The following is an 18,770-nucleotide window of genomic DNA, read 5'->3' on the forward strand; positions in this document are numbered from 1 at the left end:
AATCATTTATTCCATCATCATCATCATCATCATCATCATCATCATCATCATCATCATCATCATGGGACAATGGAGAGAGAAAAGGATCTGTCGCATGGAATCTTGGCTTGTTGATGCCTAGGCTACATCGGAAAACCCCACAACATCGTCTCCTCTGTGCTGGTTGCACTGCTGAATCAAAGACATGCAGGAATGTTGTGGTCCACATCCTCCTGAACAGCAGAGATGACAGGTGGGTCCCGTGCAATGCCCATACGAACCTTTTCCCCATCCCCTTTGCGGATCGCCATCCCTCCGGCAAACACACATTGTGGCTTGCATCTTGCCAACCTATCCCGTCACCGTTCGTCTACACCCTTTCTCGGGAGGCGGCGTTGTTCCCGCATAACAAGTCTGCAGAAAAGGCGGCAGGGCCTAATTAAAGTAACGTTGCGCTACAACTCCGACATCAACAACAACAACCACAACAACTCCTCACACACATACATCATATTCTACGATCGATCTTGTTGTTCGTTCTGTTCGGTGCACACCCACCACCACCAACCCCTCCTCGACTCCAAAGGCACATTCAGTCTGCGAGGCATATTTTTAGGAAGACCCAACTACAAAACACAAGTGATTTCTCACGACAGCTGATGTTCTCTTCCTCTGCGTTGGCTAAGCTGCCGCCACCCCCTTTCAGACGGCCAACAACTGCCACTGCCTACAGCAGCCTAAACAAAGGTTGAGGGCCAAAAAAAAGGGCTTGTTCGGTCCTTCTCAGCCAATCAGTCCAGCCTGACCGGTGCCCTGGGGATAAGATTCTCAACCTTGCTTTATACATCGTTACAAGGCCTACCTGAACGCCGCCCCGCCCAAAAAGAAACATCAAAGCACTTATAATTAAAATTGCGCCTCCTTCAACTTTAGAACCTTTGGTGCTTACCCCTCTCCGCCAAGGTTCCCACAGCCTGCGCCCATCTACCTTTTCTTATTTTCTTTGCTTCTTCTTTCTTTTTTTTTTCTCTTGCTCGTCACGAGAGCCGTCCCAATCCTTATAGGATTCGGCGGGCTGCATTGCATTGCTGCAAGTAATCTCAGCCGTCGATAGATATAAAGTATCGACCGTTTTGGCCGTCCCTATTTTCCACCCACCACAACCTTTCCTTCGCACTCTCGAGAGGTTGGGCCAGACTACGACATATTCCTCGAGTTCGCATTCAGGTCTAAGGTCGAATCAATTCATTGAGGGTCTGAAATTTCAAAACAATACCAGAAGACCAATCCCCCCTGACATTTCTCATTTTCTTTTTTTCTTTCTCCAGGTGTAGAGTATAGGCCCTCATCATCATCATCATCATTAAAGATGGGCTTACGGCTGCTCTTACCTGTCGTCCTAGCCGCTGTTGACTCGGTCACGGCGCAAGGACTTGGGGGCTTATGGCCTGTTCCTCAGCCCACCTTCTCGTCTGGAAACACGTCCTTGTTTATCAACGAGGACATCCAGGTCACTCTCAACGGAGCAAGCGTACGATGGTCTACTCATGAAACTCTCCTGCCCTCTTATGAGGATGTGTATACTAAAACCAATCTCCAAGCACAGCTGACCTACACGGCCGACTATGAGCCCAGCTCGCTATCCAGCGCGCAGCTGGTCCAGGCCGGTGTCTCGAGGACCCTGGACAGCATCTTCTCAGCCAACTTTGTCCCCTGGATGCTGGTGCCCCGGTACAAGCTGTCCAGCTACGAGCCCGCGCTCAACGCCTCCGCGGCGAGCGTCACGTCTCTGGCCATCACCCTCACCAGCAGCAATGCGACCTTCCAGCCCTCAACAGCCGAGGTGGACGAGTCGTACAACCTGACCATCAGCGAGACCGGCTCGGCCAGCCTCTCTGCCGTGTCGACCAGCGGTGTCCTGCACGGCCTCGAGACCTTCTCCCAGCTCTTTTACGAGCACTCGAGCGGGACGGCCTGGTACATGGTCAACGCGCCCATCGAGATCCAGGACAAGCCCGTCTATGCATGGCGCGGCGTGATGCTGGACACGGCCCGCAACTTCTTCCCCGTCGACGACATCAAGCGCACCATCGACGGCCTGTCGTACAGTAAGCTGAACAAGCTGCACGTGCACGTCACCGACTCGCAGTCCTGGCCCCTCGAGGTCCCCAGCCTGCCCGACCTGTCCGGCAAGGGCGCCTACAGCCAGGCCCAGGTCTACTCGGCCGACGACATCCAGTCGCTCCAGGAGTACGGCATCGCCCGCGGCGTCGACGTCTACTTTGAGATCGACATGCCAGGCCACATCGGCGTCGTCGGCGAGGCCTACCCGGACCTGGTCGTCGCCTACGACGCCCAGCCCTACACCACCTACTGCGCCGAGCCTCCCTGCGGCGCGCTGAGGCTGAACAACTCGGGCGTCGAGGACCTCCTGGGCACGCTGTTCGACGACGTCCTGCCGCGCGTCGCCCCTTACACGGCCTACTGGCACACGGGCGGCGACGAGCTGAACGCGCAGGACTACCTGCTGGACCCGGACGTCAACACCAACGACACCGCCGTGCTGCAGCCCCTGCTCCAGGATTTCATCGATACCCAACACACCCGTGTCCGCGATGCAGGCCTGAACCCCATGGTCTGGGAGGAGATTGTCACCACCTGGAATGTTACCCTTGGGTCCGATGTCGTGGTCCAGTCGTGGCTCGGCGGGACTGCCGTGCCAGACCTGGCTGCGAATGGCTACAAGGTCATTGATTCCAACTATGAGTTTTACGTGAGTTGTTCTTTTACCTTTTTTTTTCTTTCTTTCTTCTTCTTCCCTTTGTATATAATATATACACAATCATCATGATGAGATTCCCCTATACTAAATCACGGTCTAATCTCTTTTCCCAAAAAAAAAAGTATCTCGACTGCGGTCGCGGCCAGTGGGTCACCTGGAGCAACGACCTCTGGTCCACCGGCTACCCCTTCAACGACTGGTGCAGCCCCACCAAGAGCTGGGAGCTCATCTACTCCCACGACCCGGCCGCCGGCGTCTCCGCCAACGCCACCTCCAACGTCCTGGGCGGCGAGCTCGCCCTCTGGTCCGAGACCATCGACCCCCAGAACCTCGACTCCCTCGCCTGGCCCCGCGCCGCCGCCGCCGCAGAGGTCCTCTGGTCCGGCCGAACGGACGCCGCCGGCCAGAACCGCAGCCAGGTCGATGCCGCGCCGCGCCTCAACTCGCTTCGGCAGCGCCTCGTGGCCAGGGGGCTCGGCGCGAGCCCCATCCAGATGGAGTGGTGCACCATGTATCCCAACGCCACCGGCTGTGCCCAGCCTGCTTAGGGGCAGGTGGTGGTGGCGGTAGATGAGGACACACCCGCGCTCGTTGTGGTGGTGGTTCTTGTCGAGGTCGAGGTCCTAGTGGTGGAGCAGGTTGTCGTCGTCGTCGTCGTCGTCATCGTCGTCATCGTTACTGAGGAGGTCGTCACATCCATAGACGCCTCCTCCTTCTCCCTCAGAGAGGACGTCCTCCTCCTTGAGGACCTTGCCTTACCCGAGGCACAGAATCCATTGGCAACATAGTCAGCCGACCTGGGCGGGCTCGTGCAGCGGCGCTTTCTTCTTGTACATAAATATCTTTATACTCGATGCAGTCTCTCTAATGGCGTAACGTATCAATGTCGTATAATGATGTTGACTTCTCTCAAATGTGGCAGAAAGTGAAAAAGACAAGTCGTAACCTGGATTTCTGAGCAGTACCAAAGTAACGCTGTGTTCTTTTGTGGCAATTTGCCTCCACTCTCTTCTTGCTCGAGTGTCAACAAGTGCTACCATCCATTACTCTCTCCTCCCTTGCGTGCATTCCGACAAGACAAGGCAAACGGGTGTGGTGGTATCATATCTCTCGTCTCCTCTCAATAATCTTACACAGTCTATACAGAGAAAAGAAAAGAGAATGGAAAACAGAAGTGCTATCGCGACGGACTGCAAAAGCAAGTCTATAATGAAACCAACCTATCTCGACTGGAGACAATGGAAAAAAATAACCCCTTCCCGAATTTTCTTGGTCGGCTTTTTCACCCACCCGTTTGGCCCCAACGCCTTGCGACCTGTGGCCTAGCATGGCCTGGAAATACATAATGATTGACCCCCGGTTCAACACATCAAAAAAAAAAAAAGGAATTCAAGAGTGCTCTTCTTCGTCATCGATTCCTTCGCGCTTCAGGTCTTGCCGGCAGGCCAGGGCCTACCCCAGCCCGACAGCGCCGGCCGCCTTGCCCAGCTGTTGGATGAGATGGCATAAGTTCTCCACAATGGGAGCAGCCTGGCCGCCGGGAAAGTTGGCGCGGAGAATGTCCTCTACCATTGCCATGCAGCTTGTCGGCTCGTCGATGAAGCACTGAGTCACGGTCCCCATGCCGCCACTGCCACTGCTGCTCTCGCCGACAGGCCCGTAGCCGCCGGAGGAACCGGCCGCGGCTGCTCTTTTCGTCGGACCCCGGATGGCAGGTCTGGCCGAGCCGAACACGACGAATTGACGCATCGGGGCAGAGTCGGGCATGTCAAGGTGGATCACCGGCTCTGTCTGGCTGTCGAACCCGCCATTGCCCCTCCGCATGGCACGTGTCACGACGCCCCACGTCCACAGCGCCAGCGCGGCGTGATGGACTGCGATCGCTGAGAAGTCCTTGAGGTGGCCCACTGGAAACTCTTTGGCCCACTGCAGGATCTGGCCGGCGTGCCAGATGGCCCGGCGGGACTCGCTGTCCTGCACCCAGCGCTTCAGTGCGGGTAGGATGCGCCTGGCCTGGTCGTCGCCCTCCTTGCCCGAGAACAGCTGCAGGTCCTCAAAGGAGACGTGCAGGTTCATCAGTAGCAGGTTGAGCACGAGGTTCTCCTGGGCGATCAGCATGTGCGGCCATTTCTGTGCTGCGCTGAGCTGGAACTGTTCCAGGGCCTTGACGTGTTCCTGCTGACGAGACTGCAACAGTATGTTCGGGTTGCCGGCCACGTTGGGCGAGAAATTGGACCAGCGGTAAATGGAGTTCATCTGGCAGTACTCGCGGATGAAGGTCCAAAAGCCATGCAGGAAGATGGAGATGCAGTACCGCACGTCGAGCCGGTGCGCATCGGTCGCGAGCAGGTCGAAGTCGCGGAGGAGATCGCCTAGTGAAGGAAGCTTGGTGGTTTGCGGCCCTGCGTGTATTCGCAGGTAATGCATCTTCCATTCCTGGGCCGTCTTGGCAAACCAGAGCTCTCGGGCCTCAGGAAGCGGTAGGGTCAGCTCTGCGTACGATATATGTGGATTAATCATGGACGTCATGGATGTTTGGGCGTCGCGGATGAAGAGATGGAAGATAAGCCTGCGGTATGTTAATAAGTACTGCTGTATGCAGCTAAGAGGACAACGAGGAGAGGAAACATACCTCTTCCACGATTCGTGCTGATACCAGAGCTTCCACTTCGCGTCCAAGTCGGAACCCTCGTCTGCCACATCTACGTGGATGTACTCATAATGTGATTGCTGGAACAAGCCTCTGCCCCTGGTCATCGCAACGGGGATGTTCAAGTCTACATCCATCTTGGTTAGGTCCTCCTTCGTAGTCTGACATCAACAAGGATATACATACGGCACTCAGCTATCTCCATGCGCCTTCGATTTCCACTCCACAGGCCAATATCGTGATTCAGCACGAGAGCCTGGACCAGACTTATATCCTGAATCTTGGTATTGTTATCTTCGAACTAAGGTAAGGACACATTAGTAAAGCTAAACGTGTCAAGCAATCGGAGAGAAATAGGCATCCATAGCATAGCTAGTGGTGGTTGGGGGGCCAAGGGCGGCTGTTGTACGTACTCGCATGGGTATTGTGATTCCTATATGCATGCCTGGTCAGCAAAGATGCCTAGCGAAGAGAAAGGGAGGGGGTGGGGGGGGGGGGGGGCTCAGATGAAGAGACCAGACTTACGAACTGCCTCCTGCACAGCGAAGCCAAATTTCCAGAGCGACCTGACAGGTGTCAGGATGGCTCCTGCTGCGGCGGTCACGCCTAGCCACTCGGGGCTCTGCCCATTCATCGAAAATGAACCAAAGTGTATGAACTCGGATACCTGACACAGGTGCCAGGCCAGGAAGACGTGGACCAAGGAGTCCATCACCTCGGTGGAGGGAAAAGACGACGCTACCCTTCCCATGATAGAATTATTCTGACATGTGCTCAGGATGATGGCCAATACCTTGTCCCGCCCGGAAGCCTCCATTTTGTCGTTGACGACCTTGTCCGGCTGCAGCTGAGAGTTCTTTATGTCGATCAGTGGCAGGTTGCTCTTCTGAGTCTCCATGTTATCCTTATTGGCGTCAGGCATCCAACGCCATGGCGAGTCTACCCAGATCGAGACCAGACGCTGGCGCATGTGAGACAGGGACAGCTCTGCGGAATCCTGTGCCTGGGTGAAGATGTAGCTGGCCAGGTTGGGATCGGTCGCCAGCATGCCGTTGATGTTACCAAGGTTCCAGTCATCGATTAGGCCGAAGTCGAGCTCGTCCATGTCCAGGTTGGCATCGTCGCAAAAATCTAACACGGCCAGGCCTTGGGCTGGATTCATCCTCGAGGACGCCAACTGCTGCTGCTGCTGTGGATCGTAGAGAACATTCTGCAGAAAATCTCCAAACTGTGGTCTTGACATGTCGACCACAGCAGCGTGGTTCTGGGCGAGCTGGGCAGCATGACTATCCGTGTGGTCTTCATCCTCCATGGTTAGCACAGTCTCGGCTACGGACAAGTATTCAGAGGCGACGGCGGCAAGGGCCAGTGTAGTGTGCAGCAGGTTGCCGGTAGGGCCGTATGATAGGTGAGTGGTGAATCAAAGAAATTGGGGACAGGATAGGGCGAGGCCAACAACAGCAAATGCATGGGGTGGTTTGTGTTTGCCATGGAAGACGAGAGGGTGATGGTGAGGTTGAGGTTGTGGAATATAGTCTTAATATAGCGTTGACAAGTATAAGACAAAGAAAGGAAGAGAGAGGAACCTGGAAATACAAATATCGTTCTACACAGTGGTCGAACACGAAAGAAGAAGGAAGGTGTGGCTCACTGTGGTCTATCATGGTCTCAGGTGTGGGTAGCTGTACTGCTTCGTTACTGCCCTGCGTGTGGGTAGCAACGATAGGAGGACTTCGGCTGGTGGACTGGGCATAAGAAGGAGGATTCGTCATGGCCAGGGCGGCTGGGGTGTGGACCCTCTGTATAGGCCCAGACTGCCCTGTCTGCGAGGACAAGGGCTCGGGGCCCAAATTACGGGAGGGCGGGCCCGAAGGGGTTGTAGTAGGAGGAGCATGCATCGGAGGAGGGTGAGTGTGGGAGTGGCTCTGGGCGTGGGCGTGGGACTTGGAGGGGGGGGAGGAGGGGGAGGACGAGGACGAGTCCGAGTGGGCGCTGGCCGAGAAGTGCAGTAGATGCATAGCGGCGGCAGACCCGGCCTCAGAAGACGCATACTCGCAGGTCAAGTTGCGATGGCGGCATCTGGTGCACGGTTTGGTGTCCTCGCACTTGACGCGAGCCTTGGCACATGCCTGACACGCGTGGGCCACGCGGCCGGCGCCAGGCGACGAGTTGATGCGGCGTCTCTTGTTGCCGTTGCCATCGTCGTTGTGGTTGGCACGGTGTCTCTTAAGGAGGTCGGCACGGCCAAATGCCTTCCCACAGACCTACACCGTGGCATCATCAACATGTGCGCCCGGCAGAAAGCCATATACCAATCACACAGTCACAAGAAGAGAAAGGAAGGAAAGAAGAAGAAGAAAGGGGAAAACATACATCACAGACAAAGCGCTTGCCTAGCGTGTGGGTGGCAACATGCCGCTGAAGATGCTCGGGGCGGGAGTATCTTTTGAGACAGTCTGCACACTGGTAGAGGCTCGAGTTTGGGGCGTGATTCCTAGACAGGCCTGGACCAGCCGCCGAGGCTGAGGATGTGTGTGCAGTGGGTGAAGTCACCGGGGATGCTACGGAGTGCGCACTACCAGAGGCGGCCGGCGATACTGTGGAAGGGGGAGCGGCAGGATAGTTGTAGGCAGACGTGGCCACGGAGATGAAGTCCAAGGAAGGCGAGGGGTTTCCATCGTTAGAGGGCCGTTGCGGCGGGAGCAGTGAGCGAGCAGGCTGGGGCAGTGATCGAGGTGATGACGACGACGGTGGAGGCTGGTGAGCAGTCTGTGCATGGGCAGAAGGTTGAGGCTGAAATTGAGAATGAGGGTGAGACCGAGGCGGGGGCTGAGACGGAACGGCTGGCTCCGGGTGGAGTAGGTGAGAGAAGGACGGGCTGGCCATGATATATTTGTCGATCCAGAGAGGCGGAGACAAGAGAGACACAGGAGACGGGCTCAGGCTGAGTATGACCCTGTTGTTGATGATGCTGCTGCTGCTGCTGAGCTGAGCTTGGCTGGGCCAGAGCTGGAGCTGGAGCTGTGCCTGGCCGGTGCAGAGCACGTTGTGTGTCCAATCCAATCCCCACTGCTTGGTACTGTACGCGGCTGGGCTGCCGGTATTCCGGGCTTCCCGTTACGTCGGATTCCGGGAAGGGGGGGGGGGGCACAGGTCGGGATCGCGACCGTAGCGATGTTTCTCTCACTCACTCTCGCTCTCTGCCCGTGCTGCTAGATTCTAGAACTGGGCTTGGGCCTGGACCTGGACCGGGGCCTGGATCCCGTACGAGGCTTGCACGTCTGAGACAGACTCAGACACAAACAGAGGCCAATTGGCCCGCAAGGGGCTGATCAGCATCTGGCCAAGCCCTCTGAAGGAGAGAGGGAGTGAAGGAAGGAAACCGAAGAAGAAAAGTAAAATCAAAAAAGATAAGGCCGGTGCGTCGTCCTCTCTCTTGCTGATGAAGATGCCGTGTGTGCCGACCCCAAGGTTCAGAAACAAAAAGGCGAAAGGGAGAAAGAGGGGGGGGGGTTGTTTCGTCGAGAAGGAAGGAAAGGTCGAGAGGATAGCAGCACCAGCAACCAGCAGTGTTCCATGCATTCAGACATCATCCAGTTTAAGCATACTCGCAAAGGTGCTCTTTTCGTTAAGGGAAAGAAACAGGGGTGCCTCGGAGCTATACTGGCGTCTCAGGCGGTTGGTCGAGACCCGATTTGGTCAGAACCAAGCCAATAGAGACAAAAAGTTATATATACTGTTTATGTACTTTACTATACTGTATAGTATACGTCTTAAAGCCTCGAAAAAGAAAAACTTGCTTGCATATACTACGTAGTATGTATGTTTTACAGTATGCAGGACGACAATGAACGGTGAGATGCGAATATCGGGCTTTTTGGGCAATCAAGTCGACACGTAGACTATACCATCAAACAGCCCAAGGAGAAGGGAAGGGGGGGGGGGGGGGGGAAAAAACAAAAAAAAAACAAAAAGTTATGGACGCATGACGGAAACAGTACCGCCCCCCCCGTCTATTCCTCCTCGACCACAGCGCCGCCATCGCTCTTTGTGTTTTCCCCGATCTGATCTGGTGTTGTAGGGGAGGGGTTGGTTTTGCGCTAGCATCGAGGTACGTATGCCCAGTACGACAATGTATTCATAATACCACAGTAGCAGTACAGGGTACCTCCCTAGGCCTATTACGTAGTGGTCAGTGGTCCGAGCGGCGGCGATGGTAATAGTGGTAGTAGCATAGGTTGTAAACAGCATGAACTACCGTAGAACTGCATACTGTCCTATGAAGTTCTTTGTTAGAGTTACATTGTGAATACATCTTCCTCATGGAGACTCATCGTGGTTGGCCGCAGTGTGGCGTGGGCGACGGGACACTACCAGAGACGCTGCGCATGTGGATACGTGGACACCGTAAAGTGAACCAAGCAACCAGAAGCGGATCCAGGGATACCTTGTCGCTCGCGTGAAATAGATGGGTGTACGTAGTACGTAGTCGTGGTGTTTAATTCCCCGGGCTAGGGATCCGCCCCCCCTGTCCTCAGCGCCCCGTGCGAAGATCTTGCTTTGTTTTTAATCCCCAGGCTTGCGTCCAGAAGCCCAGATCAAATCTCTTGTTCTCGCCGAGGTTGGGTTTTACGACGATAACACGACGGGGCAGGGCAACTGTGTCAAATGAGCGGAGGCTAAAGTGGAAAAGATTAAATAAAAATAAATTCAAACCCCAAAAGAGGATAGCGCGCGGACGTGGAAGAAAAATGCCAAGGGTGACAGGAGTTAAAAAGGAAAGAACGATGACCAAAGAGGGAGAGAGAACACGAAGGGAAGTGGAGGAGGATAGACGAAAAAGGGAAGGAAGGCAACACCTGGGCAATCGTCAAAGGGTTAGATCGTTTCTCCCTTCACTCACGCCATCACAACAGCATCACATCACTGCTACAGAGACTCTGCAATAGGACATGGCATTGCGCAAAAAGATCTGAGAGTGCTATAGTACAATACAACATAGCAAGAAAAAACTCACACAGCCAGGAAAGACATAGGTACCATAGTAACTTCAAATGGTTATATCTTCCAGTGACGCGTCCTCAGTCTCCATTCTGCAATCAGCTCCTGCCCCCCCTCACCAAATCAGTGCCGTCGTCCACTCGGGACGCGCGCCTTGCAGGCGGCTGAACATCCATCTTCCAACGGCGAGGCTCGGTATGGTCTCTGTAAAGGGAATGCCACGCCGGCTTGGCGTGCCTTGTCCTGCATGGCCATTTAGAGTCGCAGCTCTCCCGCGACGACGGTCCCGCCGACCTTGTGGTGGGAAGTGCCGGGACCATAGTACAACAAGCAAGGGCTCCCGCCTTACAGGACTGTACTGTACTTAGTGCGCATAACAAGCATATGTATGTCGCCAGCTACGAGCGGCGGGGTCTCTTCGTCGCTGGTGAGACAGGAACAACGACCTCTTTCGTTAGTCCAAATCTTGGCGATGCGGTGTGTTCTTTTTGGCATCGGACATCCTCCTACGAACATCAGCTAGCCTGCGGCCGCTCGCTAGCACCTGGGCAGGCAGAGGCGCTTGCTGCTGGACGGTCACGCCCTACCCTACCCTACCAAGCCCGTACCATCTCGAATCAGCCTCGGAAGGTCCGTCCAACAACACCTGTTACAGGTGGCATCTCGTACAGTAAGCCACGATGAGAATGGACAAAACTTGTCGAGCCTCTCGCCTTGGGCAGGCAAGGCAAATGTACCAAGACACTCTCCGCGCAAGGGCCCAGATTGTGGTCTCTCCCGTCATGGTATAGTACAGGCCTGCTGCCATAAAGGGGCGTGTCTCGGCCTCCTGCTGCTGCTTCTACCACAGACCTGTTACCACCAAAACCGTATCGGCATGTGCGCCGCCCGAGAAGGCACTTCTTAGCAAGCAACTACACCCGCGGTACCAGGCGCGAGTCTTCATTGGAGCGTTCTCATTCAGCGGTGCCTCGGGCGGCTGTCATCTGATTAAGCCTTCCTACTAGCAACCACCGGCTGAGACTGGCCTCGATGATGCCTGTTACTCTTGAGGGCCACACTGAGCTGTGCCGTGTCGAGCTAACGACCAGAGCTATACCACAGACGAAGTCTCGGCTGGACGGAAACATACATGGCCAGCCTTTATACCATCAGTTTTGGTGTGACGCGAACAAGAAGAAGAATTAAACCAACCTTTTCGACCCAAGGGGGACGCTGCATCTCGAGTGCCATCAAGGCTGGCTTTCGTTGGCCCCCCCCCCCCCCAAAAAAAACCCACTAAGGAAGACTAACCCTCCTCCTCTTTCTCCTCCTCTTTCTCCTCCTCTTTCTCCTCCTCTTTCTCCTCCTCTTTCTCCTCCTCTTTCTCCTCCTCCTCTTTCTCCTGCTCCTCTTTCTCCTGCTCCTCTCCTCTCCTTCTCAGGCTGTACACGTGCGGTCCAGTCAGACATGGGGCAATGTACACAAGGAAGGTATGAGATTCGAAATGGACAATATCGTGTGCCCTCCTTTTGTTCCTGTCACTTTGCCCTCGCGGTCATGTAGAGAGTGGTAGCAGGGCTGAAGAGCCTGTGAACAGGATTCCCATCCTGCGGTACGCACTCCATAATTATGATACTACATAGTAGTACAAAATACGGAGCTTCCCTGGAAACGTGGGGCATGCGAGATCCGCTTCAGCAGAGTGGATATAAAGCTTGGTGCTAATTATTATGTACTATGGCAGGATAAGAAAGCTTCGTTGCTTTTCTTTTCTTTGTTTTGTTTTTTAGTCCCATACGCGGCCAACTACCGGCAGGGACGGTTCGAGCAAGCACAGGCTGAGCGGGAAATTTGACCACACACCCTCTTTTCATCATCATCACTCATCATCTCCTTTTTTAAGTATTTAATTGACCAATTGGCAGTAATAGATGCTTTCCATTTATTATGCACTCTATATTTCAACATCATTTCCCCAGGAAGCCGCCTCTATCTACCTGTCCCCCCTTCCCCCCCTGCGTACTATAATTGTTTCCTCGTCGTTTTTTTTTTTTTTTCATAATTTTCCACAGCTGAAAAGCCACACACTCTTCCCAGCCTGGGCTTGGGGGCATTACGTGTCATTTGTCTCCTTGTCTTCCTCCCTTCTCCAAATAAACCCTGCCTTGTTCTTATGCATAATACATACTATGGTGCACATACATGCACCCACCCACCCACACATGCATGGCGGACGAGAAAAACAAAGCTCTTTCCTTCTCCACTCGCAAACCCCGTCGACCCCTAGCCTCTCACATGGCTCAGGATTGTAATAACCAACCACCTTCGGCATCTTGAACAGCCTACATCGCTTCGGGATCTGCAGGATCACATATGCATCTTTTTGGGGAAGGGGGAAACTTGGGGGATACCCTATACCGCTCTTGCAACGTCGATGATCTATCTCTCCTTGCCCTTCTCCTCCACCTCTTCCTCCTTTCCTCCTTCGAGAACACACATCGCATTGTTCGCTTCGGGAAGTGGGGGGGAAACCGTCACGTCCTCCTGCTTTGGTTGCCACCATCAATCACACACAAACACACACACAACACACAGCCCGGCAGTAAGAGTCTGGGGTAAACCGCCTCATGCGGCTACCCTAGATTTGAGGGCCCTTCAGCCGTAGACATATACAAAACAATACTCGAGGATACGGGTCACAGTCACGGCTACGGGTACGGGTATCATATTGACGAGAAAGTAAGCAAAAAAGTACATCTGCAAGGCTTGTTTCCTGTTAGCTTTGCAGGGCCTCGACATTCTGAATCGACAACTGATTCGGTGTTCAGATTCATGCGCCGGCGCCTTCTTTCTGGACTTGTTTAACTTTCTTCTCATTCTTCCTCCCCTTCAGGATGTGACAGTGCCGCATCATCACTTATTCATCGGCAGACCAAACATTGTGGCCGGTCTTCCCGTAGGCAGCTCGCCGAGGTGTCACAACCCCCATTGCACCCTACTGCTCGCCGTTTAGTATAAAACCCTCTGTACATGTCGCACTCATCGTGGCCAGCCATCGAACTTGAAGTGGCTTGTTGAGACAGCAGGGTGAGACATTCGAGAAAGATCCCCCGCGGAAATCGTTGCCCTCCCTCCTCTGTTCCCCACACCGGCTTCAACGTCTTTGGTCTTTTACATGTTCAACTATAGTGTCAGGTCGAAGAAAACAGAAAGGCAGAAAAAAAAACGAGTTATTCCCAAGTAGATTGGGTGTAGCAAAACCTCGACTCGCCTGTCTCCTTCCCGACACCCTTCTCAGAAGGTGGCTGGCTGTTCCTTCCTGTTCTATAGGAAGCCACATTCCTGCACAGTTCTAGTCCTCGCGTGTGTGGCTGTCTGTACAGGTTTCGCCCGATTCCTCTTCTTCTTCTCCTCTTCTTCTTCTTCCACAACCCACTTCAGCCAGACAGGATGGCCTCAGACACCATTGCAACCGCCTTGCAAGCTGAGGACCACGAGCTGGGCAAGGTGGAAAGGCTTAGGCAGAGGACACTTGGAAATGTCCGACTCCGTCACCATGAGACTAACGAAATCATTCTCGTCCCCACACCTTCCAGTGACCCCAACGACCCCCTGAACTGGTATGTTCTCTCTTTGTTTCGATTGTCTCGGCCACTCCGTTTGTGTCTTTCTTGCTCTTGGTTACCACACACTCTAACACAGAGGGAAATACAACAGGCCACAGTGGTACAAGAAGTGCATCGCTGTGCTCATATGTCTCGCCATGCTCTGGTGCAACTTCCTGGCGGCCGGTCCCACGGTCGCCATCGTCGAGACCACGCTGAGCTTCTTCCCCGACGCGACGCCCACGAGCGACCCCGCGCAGTTCAACAAGAACATATCCAAGGTCTCGTACTTTTTCACCACGACGGCGCTCCTTCAGGGCTTGGGCAACTTCTTCTGGGTCCCCTTCGCCAACAAGTATGGCCGTCGGCCCGCCTACGTCTTCAGCTACACCCTCTACCTCGGCTGCGCGATATGGGCCATCTTCGACCGGTCGTTTGGCGGGTTCCTGGCAGCACGCATCCTCATGGGCCTGGGCGCCGGCGCGGCAGAGACGATTGCGCCCGTCACCATCTCGGACGTCTTTTTCCTGCACGAGCGCGGTGCCATCATGGCCCTCTACACGTCTTTCCTCTCGGTCGGCGTCGCATTCGGCATCGTCATCTCCGGCTTGATCACCATCAACCACAGCTGGGGCGTCATCTATGAGGTCGCCGCCGCCTTCATAGGCCTGATGCTCGTCCTGGCCTTCTTCGCCTTCCCCGAGACAGCCTACAGGCGCGAGGAGAGGCTCATCGAGGAGGCCCAGGCCCGCGAACAACAACACCACACAACAGCAGCAGCAGAAGCAGCAGCAACAGAGACGCACTCTCAACACGCCCACGATCCAACCGCCAGCTCATCCGAGAAGACACCCACAGAAGAGAACGCCTTCGACACAGACGTGGAGCAGCCCTCTACACGCGTCGTCTCTCCCTCTTCCCTTCCCCACCACCGCACCCCTTACCTGCAGCGCCTGCGCCTCTTCAGCGGCACCTACACCTCAGAGCCCCTCTACAAGATCTTCCTCCGGCCCCTGGGCCTCATCTGCCTCCCGCCCGTGCTGTGGTCCGCCCTCGTGCAGTCCGTCACCGTTGGCTTCGTAGTCGCCGTCACCTCCAATGTGGATACCGCCTTCGAGGCCACCTACGGCTTTGCCTCATGGCAGGTCGGCCTATGTTTCATCTCTGCCGTCATCGGGTCCATCATCGGTGTGCCTGCCGGCGGGATTTTGGGGGACCGCGTTGCCGACTATTTCACAAGGCGCAACGGCGGCATTCGCGAGCCCGAGATGAGGTTGCCTGCTATGATCCCCAGCCTGCTCTCAACGCCGCTGGCCCTGGTCTTGTATGGTGTTGGGGTGCAGAAGAAGCTGCACTGGATCTGTCCTACGATTGGACTGGGTCTTTGTAAGTCGAGGTTCCTATCTAAAGTGGTGTGGAGTAAGTAAGTGGGTTTTCCACGGAAGAGCTAACAAATGTGCTTCTCTCTAGTGAACTTCTCCATCGTCCAAGGGACCAACATTTGTCTGGTCTACGTGATTGATGCGTATCGGCCTGTAGCAGGAGAAATTACACTGGCAGTGATGGGATTCAAATGTGGGTTTTGCTGTTTTCTTCAACTCCCCACTTCCTTTGTTTCCTTTTTCCTTTCCCACCCCTTTTCCATTTCCCCAAATATAAAACATGACTCGACAAAGTGAGTGAGACTCAAAAGTTGCTGACAACAACCCCCTCCCTCTCTTCCACCACCCAGCCCTGTTCGGTTTCCTCCTCTCCTTCTACACCAACCCCTGGGTCGACGAGGCAGGCTACGCAGATGCCTACGGCGCCATGGCTGGTATAGCGGCCGCCATCATCATTCTCTGGGTGCCGCTCTATATCTGGGGTAGGGGGATTCGTCATGTTACGTGGAAGTGGCCTATCATCTCGTCCATTCACTGGGATGATGACCGGGAGGTAGGCGAGTAGAACCTTTTAGGTTCTGGTATCGACTTGTCATTTCCTGTGTGTGCACGCGTGTGTCCTCCCCCCCCCCCTTTTTTTTTCTTCTTCTTCGGAGTGACAAGGTTTGATGATGATAATTACGCCAAGCAAGCAGGGCGGGTTGGTTCTCGTTTATTTGAGGGTCAAAGCTAAAAGAAGTGAAAATAGGCTTGCGTGGCTGTGGTGTGTCTATAAGTGTGTAGGGGCGTTTTGTTTCTTTCTCGCTCGACAGGGAGCTGCTTGTGTGCTTTTTCTTCTATTGATGGATATTCAAGATACCAAGAGGATGTGCCGACCTAGGCCTCTTTTGCACTTATGTTTGCTTTCTTTCTTGAAACTTTGACTATTCGTTATTGTCATCTTCGTGGTCTTCGTTTGGAGAAATTGTATCGCGGGCTCGTTTGGCTCTTCATTTGTGCGAGGGCCAGTGAGTCACTGGCCCAGGGCCGTGCACGGCCCCAGCCAGCCAACAGCCAGACCTGTTGATAGCCTCAGATAGCTGGCCTCGTGGCGTTTCTCTTCCTTTCTCTTTCTTCTTCAGCGCACAGCAATGCAATCTTTTTGCCCTTACACATCATTTGCCCCCGCCCCGAAATATATGTGTGCTCTATGAGGGCGAGTCTTGGAATTCGGAATATTTAGCTGTTATATGGGTAATTTCTCATCAAAAATCTTTGTTGGTTTTTGTCACTAATGTCACTATACCTACTTAAATGATTACCGCTGACAGCAATGAGTAAAAAAAGTCACTGGGACTGTTTTACTTTTTTGTTTAGTGTTGTTCTCTCTGATATTCTATACCGTCTAGCTTGTCAACTAAAAGCGAGCTCCTATTCATTCGGTGGATGTAGAAGTTCTTGCAGATTTACATAAGTAATACTTATCCATCAAGGTACTTGAGATCCAGCTGACCAGAGTATTCAAGAAAATCTTGCAAGACACCTTGTTCAGAATCCGGATGCCGTTGTGTTCCTCTCCCCATCCTCCGGTCTACTCCTCGAGTCTACTCCGATCAAAAACTCAAGTAGCCACCGTCCATGACCACATTCTGACCAGACACGCTCTTCATCTTGACGAGGGCGAGGACCTGCTCGGCAACGTCCTGAAGGGAAAAAGAAAGTAAGAAAGAGAGGTAAGCCGCCAGCAGAGCAAAGATCTGATTACAATATCATGTATGAAAGAAACAGCAAAGGGGAACAATGCTATTAGCTTACTTGTACTGTGGCGAGCCTCTGGAGCTTAGTGGCATTCTGCATGGCCTGAATCCTCTCTTGTGGGAAGATCTTCTCAGCCCATTCCTATAGAGAAAGAGAGAGCAAAGATAACCATCACTATCGTCAGCTATCGAACCTCCCCTTTGCCACAGCAGAGAGAGAGAGAGAGAGAGAGAGAGAGAGAGAGAGAAAGGAAGAGAAGAAAGAAATATAAAAACAGAACTCACCGTCATCATCAGCCCAGGACTAACACTATTCACCTTAATCTTGGGCGCCCCAATCTTGGCCAGTCCGCGCACCAGATGCAGCTGCGCCGCCTTGGTGACGGAATAGGCCAACGAGCTCCCCGAAACGTGCACGCCCGCCAGACTCGCCGTGGTGATGAACGAGGCAGGGCCACCACCACTTGCCGCAGGCTGGTACGCGGCCTCGAGGTGCGGTTTCGCTGCGTGCATCAGCCACAGGTGGCTCTTGACGTTCATGGTAAAACACCTGTCCCAGTCGTCCTCGACCATGTTGTCGTCCAGGTTGGTGATATCGCGCAGCCTCGTCCAGCCTCCGTTGCTGAAGACGACGTCCAGCCTTGGGGGCCGTGCTGCCGTGTCCGCAGCAGCAGCACCAGCACCAGCACCAGCACCAGCAGCAATAGCAATAGCAGCAGCAGGCGGGCACATGACAGAGATGGTCTCGGTGACGAGGCGCTCCACGTCGGCCTGGACGGCCAGGTCCGCGCGGATGGCGTAAAAGTCTGTCCTGCCGGGCTGTGGGGTGAGGGTGCTGACGGCCTGGAGGGTGGTGAGGAGGGACTGGGCGCGCTGGTCGTCGCTGTGGTAGTTGATGACGACGCGCATGCCGTTGCGGGCGAACAGAGTGGCTACTTCGGCGCCGAGGCCTGCGGAGCCGGCTGTGATGAGGGCGATGGGAGGCTCGGGCGGGAAGGTGGTGGTGGTGGTGGCGGCCATGGTGTGGAGCGAGAGAGTTGTATTATTGACTGGGAATGCCTGCTCTGAGGTAATAAAATAACAAATACAAATGATATCTTCCAGGCTGGAAGAGTTTCATCCGTTCTAGCCAAGCTGAGTTATTTTGGCTATATGTTGTCCTTCTTGTTGTGTACAAGCATCGGTCCGGCGGTTCTAAGTTTGGGTTACTCGGTCGGATGAGGTTTATTCCCTCGTGATGATGCAGGTGGTGGTACGAACTGTATACGAACGTTGTACCATAATCGTAAGTAGTAAGTCGAGAAACGGGGTCCCAGTTTTCCCCCCGAGAATGGAGTGGGCCAGGGGTTATACAGAGTTGTTGTATAGCCCACTTATTTCCCCACGATGGACTTGTCTTTTCAAGAGTTACTCCTGCTTGATCCCAGCGTAAAGTTTTCCATGTAGCTCATAGTACACACACTTCCCCAGACTCCACATGTGCCTGCTCCACTTCATCCGAGTACAGTTGCCGACCTGATCAAGTGTGTTCCCACTTTCGAGGAGGAAAGAGGAGGGAAAGGAGGAGGAGGAGGGGCCAACGGGGATAAGGATGTTCTACTATAGTAGTACCTCCACAGCATGCTTTGTACTATGGTACTACGTAAGAAAGGA

At 54.1% G+C, this 18,770-nt stretch overlaps 4 protein-coding genes across 4 annotated transcripts; 2 read left to right on the forward strand and 2 right to left on the reverse strand.

Moving 5' to 3' along the window:
- The first annotated feature begins 71 nt into the window (after window positions 1–71).
- M406DRAFT_103120 (family 20 glycoside hydrolase) lies at window positions 72–3,711 on the forward strand. The gene is made up of 3 exons (XM_040915045.1): window positions 72–1,510; window positions 1,586–2,752; window positions 2,884–3,711. The coding sequence occupies exons 1-3, from the start codon at window positions 1,349–1,351 to the stop codon at window positions 3,307–3,309; spliced, it is 1,755 nt and encodes a 584-aa protein (XP_040773961.1). The 5' UTR covers window positions 72–1,348; the 3' UTR covers window positions 3,310–3,711.
- On the reverse strand, window positions 3,689–8,297 carry M406DRAFT_294043 (uncharacterized protein; the record flags this gene model as incomplete). The annotated part of the gene is made up of 8 exons (XM_040919117.1): window positions 3,689–5,330; window positions 5,394–5,538; window positions 5,598–5,712; window positions 5,825–5,844; window positions 5,937–6,697; window positions 7,035–7,334; window positions 7,383–7,675; window positions 7,785–8,297. The coding sequence occupies 8 exons, from the start codon at window positions 8,295–8,297 to the stop codon at window positions 4,214–4,216; spliced, it is 3,264 nt and encodes a 1,087-aa protein (XP_040773340.1). The 3' UTR covers window positions 3,689–4,213.
- A 5,547-nt stretch (window positions 8,298–13,844) lies between these two features.
- On the forward strand, window positions 13,845–15,946 carry M406DRAFT_332746 (MFS general substrate transporter; the record flags this gene model as incomplete). The annotated part of the gene is made up of 5 exons (XM_040920778.1): window positions 13,845–14,014; window positions 14,112–15,385; window positions 15,420–15,422; window positions 15,470–15,574; window positions 15,732–15,946. 5 exons carry the CDS (start codon window positions 13,845–13,847, stop codon window positions 15,944–15,946), a joined length of 1,767 nt encoding a protein of 588 aa, XP_040773341.1.
- A 1,027-nt stretch (window positions 15,947–16,973) lies between these two features.
- Window positions 16,974–18,137, reverse strand: M406DRAFT_341598 (NAD(P)-binding protein; the record flags this gene model as incomplete). The annotated part of the gene is made up of 3 exons (XM_040921681.1): window positions 16,974–17,063; window positions 17,403–17,757; window positions 17,842–18,137. 3 exons carry the CDS (start codon window positions 18,135–18,137, stop codon window positions 16,974–16,976), a joined length of 741 nt encoding a protein of 246 aa, XP_040773342.1.
- Window positions 18,138–18,770: the final 633 nt, after the last annotated feature.

Source organism: Cryphonectria parasitica (genome assembly GCF_011745365.1).
Source record: "Cryphonectria parasitica EP155 unplaced genomic scaffold M406scaffold_7, whole genome shotgun sequence".
Classification (NCBI taxonomy): Eukaryota; Fungi; Ascomycota; class Sordariomycetes; order Diaporthales; family Cryphonectriaceae; genus Cryphonectria; species Cryphonectria parasitica.

What these genes read in the sequence shown, in the direction of transcription:
- M406DRAFT_103120 (XM_040915045.1), top strand. Translation starts at nt 1,349, where the DNA reads ATGGGCTTACGGCTGCTCTTACCTGTCGTCCTAGCCGCTGTTGACTCG. An exon ending in TCACTCTCAACGGAGCAAGC is followed by an intron (nt 1,511 to 1,585) that starts GTACGATGGTCT and finishes CTCCAAGCACAG; the next exon opens with CTGACCTACACGGCCGACTA. An exon ending in ATTCCAACTATGAGTTTTAC is followed by an intron (nt 2,753 to 2,883) that starts GTGAGTTGTTCT and finishes CAAAAAAAAAAG; the next exon opens with TATCTCGACTGCGGTCGCGG.